Source organism: Cebus imitator, unplaced genomic scaffold, assembly GCF_001604975.1.
Source record: "Cebus imitator isolate Cc_AM_T3 unplaced genomic scaffold, Cebus_imitator-1.0 Scaffold6, whole genome shotgun sequence".
NCBI classification, from domain to species: Eukaryota; Metazoa; Chordata; class Mammalia; order Primates; family Cebidae; genus Cebus; species Cebus imitator.
The window spans coordinates 5,020,592-5,032,127 of record NW_016107321.1 but is presented as its reverse complement, the minus strand read 5'-3'; the positions used below and the strand labels follow the sequence as shown (position 1 = coordinate 5,032,127).

Sequence of the window (11,536 nt, the reverse complement as noted above, 5' to 3'; positions counted from 1 at the left end):
ATCTCAATGTGGTTTTGATTTGCATTTCTCTCATGACCAGTGATGATGAGCATTTTTTCATATGTTTGTTGGCCTCATGTATGTCTTCTTTTGTAAAGTGTCTGTTCATATCCTTCGCCCACTTTTGAATGGGCTTTTTTTCTTGTAAATCTGTTTTAGTTCTGCCTCACCCTTTTTAACATCTGGGACTACAGGCATACACTATCATGCCCATCTCAAAGTCTTATGTTTTAAAAAGCCTCATTTTTTTTCCTGACTTCAACAAGGATACATTCCAATGATTTTGGAAGACATGGATGTCTTAGCAGCATTGATCAGGCAATCTCTTCCCAGTTCATCTGTGTTAACAATTAGGTTTTCATTGATATAACGCACTGCTTCCCTGTTTAAAAGTGTGGGGGAGACAAAGGCTTGTAAAGTCACTACTCAAACTACTTGTGTTCATCATGCTTAACAGAGCCAAAATGTCATAAGATCTGTTCAGCCATTTCATGTAGGAGGAGGACACAAAAAAACCCTCCCTCTTCAGATCATGGCAAATTTAATCTATCCCATAAGCATAGCCACTAAAATCTATTATTAGGAGAAAATGTGGTAGTCAAATGGGAAAAAAGATACTGATCCAAGTTTCTAATGACAAATATTACTACTTAAATTCTATAACATTGCTTTTTCAAATTATAAATCTATCAAAACATTAAGACAACACACTGTTACAACTATTACATCAAAAAATTTTTCTCTGAATGCAAACAATCTTACTTGCAAGCAAGTCGATAGCCACTAATAACTGATGTGGGATGAATTTTCTGTTTGACTAATTCATCTGCATTTTTTAGGAGTTCTGCTGCAATAATAACCTGTTGAGAAAACATTCATTGATCTGAGTATGCCTGATACTCAACATGTGCAATACATATGAAATGACAAACACTAAAATCGCCATATATTATTAACCAGAATGGTGGTGGTGAAATGAACTAACTGGTTAGTAGAAACCTGGGAGGTGGGAGGAGAAGAGCTCTACAAAACGCTTTAAGTCCTCAATGTTATTCACAAATTCTTGGAAACTGCAACAATGGACAGCAATTTCTCAAATACCAAATACAGCTATTTACTGTAACATTGATGGGGGAGGAAAACTGGTTTGTTTTTTGTTTTACAAATCATCTTTTCTCTTAAAGTCAGTTTCCATGACTCCATTGTGGACGTTCAGTGAGGGATTATTGCATTACATATAAATGCAAATGGCCAAAACTGGATAGAAGCCAGAAAAAAGTTCTAAGAAACTAGTTCAGCAGCACAACACATCCATTACCTGTAGAGACAGAGTGCTCAACAGTAGCTGAACTGAGTTTGACTATTCATATGATCTATATTAGGCTCTTATTTGGCTTATTAAAAAAAATAGTTCTTGTAAGCTGGTATGAAACACTGAGGAATATTTTTAAACTAAAAAGACAAAATCTTTCAGCTTCTTATGGGGGGAAAACTACAGTATTTGTTAAGTCACATTATCATAAGTTAGACAAAGATCATATTCATATTTTAGGAATAGATTCCATTCTTTCATGGCTGAAGTTTAATCTAGAAATACAATTTCTCCACAAACTATCTCTTGTTTCTCCAGAATTAATATCTTTCTCACCAAACAACAGTGTTTCTGCTATACCAAAGTGTTGGATGATCTATGAAGAGTTCATACTGTATATCATGTTTACTGACTAGATTAAGATCACACTGTCAGATCATGATGTATTAATTTCTCACACTCCCATTATGAGTTCCTGAGATTACCTGTCAGGATTTAAAAAATAAAACAGGCTGGGTGCAGCAGCTCATGCTGATAACCCCAGCACTGTAAGAGGCTGAGAAGGGAGGATCACTTGAGACCAGGAGTTCAAGACCAGCCTGGGAAACATAGCGAGACCCTGTCTCTACCAAAACAAAAAGTTTTTTATTAAAACTAATTAGTTCGTTGAGGTGGCATATGCCTGCAAGCCAAAGCACTCTGGTAGGCTAAGGCAGAAGGATTGCTTGAGCCCAGGGGTTCGAGGCTGCAGTGAGATATGACATCGCAGGACTTCAGCCTGTGGTACAGATGGTCTCTTAAAAAAAATAATATAAAAACATTGCTCCCCCCACCCACCCTGCCAAATTGGTAACATTTTGTCCTCCAGTCCAAGTCTCAAGGCACGATGGAGGAGGAAACAAGACTTTTGAGAGACCATAAAAAATATGTGCGTTATCTGAATACCAACATTTAAAACAACAGGGCTATGTTAAATGAACTCAAATTTTTTCCTACTTAAATTGTACAAACTAGCTATAACTATCAACTTACAAACTTTGTTTCTGAATCAGCACCTGAGAAACTTATTTTCTCTCTTAAGTGTGTAACTTCTTTTTCCTTTTTGCTCAGTCTGCTGGGCATTTAGAATATATAACTTATTTCTGACACAGCACAAATGGCCCACTTACGGCTTCAACTCTGAAAGTCATTTTTAGAAAAACAATCATTTTTTAGCCAGTCTACCTACCACTGAGGTAGTTCCATCTCCAACTTCTTTGTCTTGCAGATCAGCCAGCTCACAAAGAACTTTAGCTGCAGGATGTTCTACCTCCAGTAACTTCAGGATGGTTGCACCATCGTTAGTAATGGTTACATCCTAGGAAATCAGCAGGAGAAAATATGAACCACTTATAAAAATCAACACAGCCCCATTCTAATACACGTTCATCTTTAATATCACCTTCCAGTACCTGGATTCTGATAAAATCAAAGAGTAAACGTAACAAAACACTAAGAGTTTTACTTGAAGGCAACCAACACAACAGTTACATGTACTTACACCAATATCATCCACCAACATTTTATCCAAGCCAACTGGACCAAGAGAACTTTTTACAATATTGGCAATCGAAGCTGCAGCCATAACTGTAGACAAGTTTAAAAAAAAAAAAAAAAAAGAAAAAAAAATTAAAAAAAAAAAAAAAAAAAGAAATGAGAATAATCCATAACTGAAAGAAGAATTTCAGCCTAAAGGTAAATGACATCCAACAGCCCCTGTATTTCTCCAGTCTACACATCTGTGTTAATTGTTTAAAAACCACCTACTAAGAGTCTAAATGGGGCTGGACATTGTGGTTCACACACCTGTAATCCCAACACTGGATCAAGCAGGAAGATCGCTTGATGCCAGGAGTTTGAGGCCGCCCCCGCCAATATAACGAAACTCATTTCTACAAAAAATAAAAATAAAAAAAGCTGGATGTGGCAGCGCGGGCTTGTACTAGGAGACTGCAGTGAGCTACGATGGCACTCCCACCTGGGCGACAGTGGGACCCCATCTCTAAACAAAGCGAGGCTGTTTGGTAAAGCTTTGATTGGCTGGCGCGGATCTGATGGTGGGAGAACTGAAAAAAAGTAATAACCACAATTTTCATGCTCTGCCACTTCGTATACCTATACCAGCCTTTTCCTTCAGATCCTGCAAGTTTCTGCTCATCTGTGAGGGAAAAAATCGGTAGTTCAATGGGGAAGGTAGTTGGCGCTGCCGTCTCCTGGGGTCAACCCACTCGAGTAGCGCTTCCTAGGCTAACTATACTGTAAGAAGCTGTCAACCCGGACAGAGCTGGACGCCGAGCGCCCGATCTCGACACGGCACTGGGCTCATCAGAGGGCTCGCGGGTCAACCTACTCTTTTCTCGGAAACCTAGCGTCTAACGCGGACGCTTAGGGGGTTGCTCTAGAACAAAAGGGGGTGTGAGCCCGGGAGGCCCCGCTCTCCCGCGGAGAGGGACGTTTCCAACGCCGCTCCTGACACCACACCCACGCGGTGCCGGTCTCAAAACCCTGCAGCGCGGTCCTGGGCTCCTCCCCGCTGAGAACGGCGGGTGGGCCGGGTGCGGCCGTTGTGCCCCGGGACCCTTTCTGCAGTGATAAAGAAGAGGCCCAAAGAAGGCAGCCGCGGGCTGGTAGCGGTGGGACTCCGCCCGCCCCGCCAGCGAACCCGACCCAGGCCCGGCCTGCACTTACCATTCTGGGATCGGATCGCCTCCCCAGTGCTGCGGTCCCCGAACACGGACAAAGGCCCCTCCATTTTCACGACAGCAGTACACGTCGAATTCTGCGCAAACCGAGGGGAACCAGTATCGCGGCCCCTCTGCCGACCGGCGACCGCAGCAGTAGCGACAACGGCGTGGAGGGGAACCGAGCGATGCCGCAAGAGCTGCTGGGTAACACCGCCCCACCCGTTTCCCGGCTGCCCCTGCCCAGCCGCGGGGCACGGCGGGAAAGTAGAAGCGGTGGGGGCAGCAAGTAGAGAAACGGGACTGTGACAGAAGTTAGGAGCCCGGAAGGGGCGGGCTCAGTATTTTTATCCAATTAGATAGCCGATGGGAAGGGCGCGAAGTAGGAGAACGGAAGTCGGATCTTGCCCTGCTGGGAAGAGGCTGAACTTTCGCCTCAAGCAGCGTTGCGCAGACGCAGTGGGGCATTCTAGTGCCTTCTAGAAAAGATTGTAGGAAGGGTGGAGCTGGGAGTTGGGGTGTAACGGGAGGGGCGGGCCCTTCTCCAAGCCAAAGCTGGAGTTCAGAGCGAGTCTTCCGTTTTAGTTTTAGTGTCTTTTTCCTTGTCCCTACGCCGGGAGCATGAGGCAGATCGCCGGCTTTGCTCCAGGCCTCAGGAGCAAAAGTTTAGGGGCACAAACCTGGGTGAGAGGAGGCAGTTTTTCCAGCCGACCAAGCGGGATAATTTTTGGTTGGAGGAAGACAACCACCCTTTTTTAAGGAGAAAACTGCATCTTGCCCTGCCTGATTTCTATGCGGTGCCCAGTTAGGGTGTGTGTGGGCCAGGCAATGACCGCCCAAACTTTCCGAATAGAGAACCCAAATGAGATGTAAAGTTGTGAGTGCCTTTGACCCTGAACTGAAGCAAAACGCGTGGTCGTGGGCGTTTCCACGAGGCGTTTAGTGGGCTCCAGGGCCTGCGTGCCCCTCGACGTGAGCGGTGATTGGCGGTGCGGGATAACGGATCGCCCTCTTGGCCACTCAGTGGCAGGGGACTTGCTGCTTCCGGGTCGAGAGCGTCTGGCGTGGAGAATTCAGGGACCTACTGGAGCCAAAGGCTTTTCCCTCACTTGATATGGCTGCGGCCGGCGAGCGACCGAGTCGTCCGTGAGGAAAGGGAGGCAAAGCTTTTCCGAGATCGTCTCAGCGATGGCGCTTCGGTCACGGCTCTGGGGGTTGTCCTCGGTTTGCAGGAACCCGGGTAATTGGTCTTGTCCCCCTTCTCCCAGCTCAGTCGCCAGGGCCTGCACAGTACATTGGAACGTGCGGGCTCTATTGTGCATTCGACGTGCCGGATCGAAGGGTGTTGGAGCTCACGGCACTCGGAGGACCACAGTAGGAAGTTAAGGATGGGGTCCGTGCTGACTCCACCCCGTGGGCATACTTGTTTTTCGTCCTCCTTCCCGGGCCTGAAGATTCGGGGTGTGAATGGGATAGACATTAGAGCAGGTTCGTGCGCTGTCCGTATCCGTCATTTTTAAGCCCCTTGCGGGTTTCCGTTGCCCAGGGTGCGGGTTCGCAGCTCTCTCAACCAGCTCCAAGCCAGCGGCGAAACCTGAAGTGGACCCTGTGGAAAAGGAAGCTGTCGCCCCAGAGTTCACCAACCGGAACCCCCGGAACCTGGAGCTCTTATCTGTAGCCAGGAAAGAGCGGGGCTGGCGGACGGTGTGGCCCTCCCGTGAGTTCTGGCACAGGTAATTAAATCTGCCTGTGATTGACAGAGCAGGGCACTGCACTCTACAGACTATTTTCATTCATTCATTCATTCATTCATTCAACCAACGCCAGGCACGCTCTCAGGAAGCTGCCTTGCGGCGAGTAGAGGCGGGGTTAGCGAAGGGGCTGGAACAAACAATAAATAAGTGTGATGGCGGATATTTAAAAAAGATGTTAGAATAGAGGACGGGGTACCTACTAAGGCCTGTCTGAGGAGGTGACATTTAAAAAGCTGAAATCTTACATGAAGAAGCTGAGTCATCTATCAGAAAGAGCACTCCAAGCTGAGGAAACTGCTGGGGTGGGTATGAGCTGGGGTGTTTGAGGAACTGAAGGGCTTGTGGTTCTGAAGTTAAGTGAGCAGAGGGTAAATGGCCTAAGATGAACATGGAGGGGTAAGGAGGAGACAGATCATTAGCTTTGTAAATCAAGATAAGCACTTTAGAGTTTATTTTCATTGTAGTGGGACACTACGAGAGGATTTAAAGCTTGAGCCACAACCGGTTTTTAAAGATCATTCTGGCCGGGCCAGAATGTCTCATGTCTGTAATCCCATCACTTTGCATCTGAGGTCAGGAGTTTGAGACCAGCCTGGCCAACATGGTGAAACCCTGTCTTTACTAAAAATACAAAAATTCAATTTTTAAATAATCTGAATCTGAAGGCTAAAAATCTTTGAAACACCCAACCTATTACTTTCTTTTTTCTTTGTTTTTGAGACAGGATCTGGCTCTGTTGCCCAGGCTAGAATGCAGTGGCATGATCTCTGCTCACTGTAGCCTTGACCTCCCCAGCCTCAAGCAATCCTGCTACCTCAGCCTCCTGAGTGGCTGGGACTACAGGCGCATGCCACTACTCCCGCCTAATTTGTTTTGTTTTGTTTGAGACAACATCTGGCTCTGTCGCCCAGGCTGGAGTCCAGTGGTGTGATCTTGGCTCACTGCAACCTCTGCCTCCCAAGCTCAAAACAATTCTCCCATCTCAGCCTCCTACACGTCTGGGATTGCAGGCACACACCACTATGCCCAGCTAAATTTTTTTGGTATTTTTTGTAGAGATTTGGTATTTTTTGCCATTAAAAAGGCTGGCCTCAAACTGGTGAGCTCAAGAGATCTGCCTGGCTTAGCCTCCCAAAGTGTTGGGATTATAGACATGAGCCACTGCGCCTGGCCCCAATGTATTACTTTCACTTCATATTTGGATCATTTAAACAACTAGAGGTGTGTTTTCTCATTTTTTCTCTGTCTGCCCTACTCACAATATTAACAGTAGAGAATTTTAGAATATTATAGTAGAAAATGATTTTGACATCATGAATCGGGCCCTTCCTTGAAATGGTTTAGGACAGGGGTCAGCAGACTGTGGCCTGTGGGCCAAAGGTAGCTTGTGAGCTAAAAAATTGTTTTTACTTTTTTAAGTTAAAAAATATTAAAAGAATAGTTTGTGACTTGTGAAAATTAAATGAAAATCAAACTTAATTGTCCACAAAGAAAGTTTTCTTAGAACATAGCTGTACTCATTCTCATTTGTTTACAGATCAACTGGCTGTTCTAGCACTACAGTGGCTGAGTTGAACAGTTTCAGCAGAAACTGTATGGCCTACAAAGCCTAAAATATTTACTATCTGGCACTTTGTAAAAAAAGATTGTTGACTCCTGGTTTAAGAGACTGTGATTTTTACTAGAGCCACCAGGAAAACCAGGAGTGGAATCCATATTTCTAAATCTAATGGCTTTTCTATTTCACATTAAGAATCCTAGTGAGACTCTTCTGATTTGGGTATGTTTTTTTTTTTTTTTTTTTTTTTTTGAGACGGAGTTTTGCTCTGGTTACCCAGGCTGGAGTGCAATGGCGCGATCTCGGCTCACCGCAGCCTCCGCCTCCTGGGTTCAGGCAATTCTCCTGCCTCAGCCTCCTGAGTAGCTGGGATTACAGGCACGCGCCACCATGCCCAGCTCATTTTTTGTAGTTTTAGTAGAGACGGGGTTTCACCATGTTGACCAGGATGGTCTCGATCTCTTGACCTCGTGATCCACCCGCCTCGGCCTCCCAAAGTGCTGGGATTACAGGCGTGAGCCACCGCGCCCGGCTTGGGTATGTTTTCTTTAACTTAAACTTAACTTTCTAAAGTATAATATGTATATATGTTATAAAATTGAAAGGGAGTACAGTTTCTTGTGTGTCCTTCTAGAGACAGTCTATGTAAATAAGCAAAATCTTTAAAAAATGATAAATCTTAGCATACCATAAACACGTTGGCAACTTCCTTCGCCACCACCCTCAACCACCCACTTAAAAATACATCTTGGAGATTGTTCAGGGCAGTTAAGAGCATTGACTCAGGAGCCACCCACTGGGACTTAAACCATGGCTCCATTACTTACTAGTTCTAATCATTTTCAAGTTACTTAACCTTTCAGTGTTAGTTCTACAGCTTTAGAAAAAATAATAGAATTGAGACACAAGCTATATTTACAAACCTAACAGTTTAAGACAGGCCTGGCATATAGTAAGTGCTCAGTAAATGTTAACTATTGTTATCATCATTATAAAGCATTATTTCATTCATTTCATTAACTATATGGAATACTATTGCATGGATTTTACTTAACTGGCCCCCAGTGGATGATTATCTTTTATGATTACAGTGTTGCAATGAATTGTCTTGCCCATGCATTTTATTAGTGAGATTGGGCATATTTGTACGAGTTTGAGTCATTAATATTTTTTTCTGTGAACAGTCTGTTCAGATAATGCTTTGCCTTTGAAGTTTTATTTTTATATTTTTGTGACAGGGTTCTACTCTGTCTCCCAGGCTGGAGTACAGGGCATGATCAAGGCTCACCGCAGCTACAGCCTCCCAGGCTCAAGCAATCTTCCCCCTCAGCCTCCCAAATAGCTGGGACTACAGGTGCATGCCACCATGCCTGGCTGATTTTTTCTATTTTTTTTTTTGTAGAGACACGGTGTCACTATGTTTTCTGGGCTGGTCTTGAACTCTTGGGCTCCAGCAGTCCTCCAGCCTCAGCCTCCCAAAGTGCTGGGGTTATAAGCGTGAGTCACATACCCAGCCTAAAATATTTTTTGTTTCATTCCTTTTCTTTTGACTTCATTTTACTTTTTTTTTAACCATGCAGGAAATTTTGTCCATCATTTCTTTTTTATACCATATGAAGGGCTGGGCATGCTGGCTTAGCCTGTAACCCCAGCACTTGGGATACTGAGGTGGGCAGACTGCTCAAGCTTAGGAGTTAGAGTCCAGCCTGGGAAACATGGTAAAACCCTGTCTCTACAAAAAATATAAAAATTAGCTGGGTGTGGTGGCATGCACCTGTAGTCACAGCTACTTGAGAGGTTGAGGTGGAAGAACGGCTTGAACCCAGGAGGCGAGAGGCTCCAGTGAGTCAAATTTGTGCCTCTGTATTACACCCTGGACGACAGAGGCAGATCTTGTCTTAAAAAAAAAAAGGCCATATGAAGCTGGGCCCAGTGGCTCATGCCCATAATCCTGGTGCTTTAGGAGGTTGAGAAGGGAGGGTCACTTGAGGCCAGGAGTTTGTTACCAGCCTGGGCAACATGATGAGACCCTGTCTCTACAGAATAAAATTAAAATTAGCTTGGTGCAGTGGCATGCACCTGTAATGCCAACAACTTGGGAAACTAAGGCTGGAGGGTTTCTTGAGCCTAGGAGTTTGAGGCTACAGTGAGCTGTGGTTACACTACTGTACTCCAACCTGGGTGACAGAGTGAGATCCTGTCTCTAAAAAATAATGAAAGCCAGGCTGGGTGCAGTGGCTCACGCCTGTAATCCCAACACTTTGGGAGGCTGAGGCAGGTGGAACTCCTGAGGTTGGGAGTTTGCAACCAGCCTGACCAACATGGAGAACCCCTGTCTACTAAAAATACTACAAAATTAGCTGGCGTGGTGGCGCATGCCTGTAATCCCAGCTTCTTGGGAGGCTGAGGCAGGAGAATCGCTCGAACGCGGGAGGTGGAGGGTGCAGTGAGCCAAAATCGCTCGCCATTGCACTCCAGCCTGGGCAACAAGTGAAACTCCATCTCAAATAATAATAATAAAAGCCATATGACATGGTTTGATGTCATATTTAAATATGCTTTCCCTGAGATTATAAAAACAATTCCCATGTTTTCTTGTAGTACTGTTATGATTTCAGTTTTTACATTTAAATTTTTGCTCCATCTTACATTTATTTTGGTGCCAGCTATAAAATAAAAGCAAAGAGTAAGTATATCCACATCATGCGTATGTTTAGTAACTTAGCTCTGCCTCTTCAAATCCCTTTTTGAAGTAGATACGTAAATAAAACAGTTCTTCAGAAACAAATGTCTTTATGATACTTGAGGTTAAGTGGAACTATTTAGTTTGTTATTATTGAGGATATTCTCATAAATGCGGAGGAAAAACTTTTGCCAAGCAAAATTGAAGTTAAATATGTTGAAATAAATTAACCAAACACTGGATTGTTGAAAAATATTTAGTCATTTATTCACCTCAATGTAACGTTAAGATACAGATTATTTTATGACTTTATTATCTTCTCACCCCATTTAGGTTGCGAGTTATAAGGACTCAGCATCATGTAGACGCATTTGTGGAGCATCAAAATGGCAAGGTTGTGGTTTCGGCATCCACTCGAGAATGGGCTATTAAAAAGCACCTTTATAGTACCAGAAATGTGGTGGCTTGTGAGAATGTAGGCCGAGTGCTGGCACAGAGATGCTTAGAGGCGGGAATCAACTTCATGGTCTACCAACCAACGCCATGGGAGGCAGCTTCAGACTCGGTATTTTTGTTTTCATGTACTTATTTAAAAGGTATTATGTTAATTCTTGTCATTAGGTAACTTACATAATAATAGTTTTTATTTACCAAGTACTTTTCCATGTGTCAGACCCTTTGGTGAGTACCTCAACAGTGTTACTTCATTTAATCCTCACATCAGTCCATAGGATAGGGACTGGTATTCCCAATCTGTACAGAATACATTGAGGCTTACTTGCCCCGAGACAGTGTATGGTGGATTTCAAACCCAGGGTGACTGATTCTGTAGCCCATGATGTCAGCCACTGTGTTTCCTGTTCATATGCTGACATCTTGTCTGTATAATACTTTGAAATGCTGCTGAACCTTGACATCTCTACATTTCCTTTGTCCTTACCTATGTTATTAAGATCACTTTCTGAGAAACCATTGTAGGCTGGAAAGGTAGCAAGAACAAATCAATGTATTTGTCTTTTGGAAAGTGAAAGTATGTTCAGCCTACTTGTGGTGCAGACTTAATCTTTTCCTTTTTTACTGATCTTCAAACCCAGATGAAACGACTACAAAGTGCCATGACAGAAGCTGGTGTGGTTCTACAGGAACCTCGGAGAATCTATGAATAAATGGAAGCATTAATTGTTTTGAACATATAAAACCATCAACTACTACAGCCATCAAAAGAGAACATCTGAAAGAACAGCCAGCATGGAAGTTTTACGGCAGTATTGTCACAGTGGAGTATTATTTGTAGTTAAGGTCATCCTCCTCCCCTTTCTCTTTGTTAAATCAAGAACTGCAATCTGCCCCTCTCGGACTTGAAACAGATGTAAGAAAAGCAGTCATCAATTATAATTAACTTTCAAAGGACGAGTCAGAAGTTGTTTATAAATTACAAAATAAAGGCATATTATGAACTCTTATTTTCAGGTTATATGACATTTTCTGTCTTTGAGCTTACTGTAGCAG

At 43.8% G+C, this 11,536-nt stretch overlaps 2 protein-coding genes and 1 non-coding gene across 4 annotated transcripts in view; 1 reads left to right on the top strand and 2 right to left on the bottom strand.

Annotated features, from left to right (window-relative positions):
* TCP1 (t-complex 1) overlaps positions 1-4,314 on the bottom strand; it is an 11,449-nt gene extending 7,135 nt beyond the window's left edge. Inside the window, exons 1-5 of the mRNA XM_017538121.2 lie at positions 4,040-4,314; positions 2,853-2,938; positions 2,541-2,669; positions 763-860; positions 272-382 (exon numbers count right to left, since the gene is read on the bottom strand). Coding sequence (XP_017393610.2) covers positions 272-382; positions 763-860; positions 2,541-2,669; positions 2,853-2,938; positions 4,040-4,103 — 488 coding nt within the window. The 5' untranslated portion in view covers positions 4,104-4,314. The remainder of the gene's footprint in view (positions 1-271; positions 383-762; positions 861-2,540; positions 2,670-2,852; positions 2,939-4,039) is intronic.
* Positions 471-610, bottom strand: LOC119472838. Its single transcript, XR_005202014.1, has one exon. It is a non-coding gene; the product is annotated as a small nucleolar RNA SNORA29 (small nucleolar RNA).
* A 764-nt stretch (positions 4,315-5,078) lies between the features above and the next one.
* Positions 5,079-11,490, top strand: MRPL18 (mitochondrial ribosomal protein L18). Of its 2 annotated transcripts, none has more exons than XM_017538148.2 (4): positions 5,079-5,272; positions 5,579-5,765; positions 10,361-10,592; positions 11,122-11,490. In XM_017538148.2, the coding sequence occupies exons 1-4, from the start codon at positions 5,221-5,223 to the stop codon at positions 11,191-11,193; spliced, it is 543 nt and encodes a 180-aa protein (XP_017393637.1). In that variant the 5' UTR covers positions 5,079-5,220; the 3' UTR covers positions 11,194-11,490. The 2 variants fall into 2 exon arrangements, with proteins under 2 accessions (XP_017393637.1, XP_017393642.1); XM_017538153.2 differs by having other exon boundaries at positions 5,092-5,272; positions 10,361-10,443; positions 11,122-11,189.
* Positions 11,491-11,536: the final 46 nt, after the last annotated feature.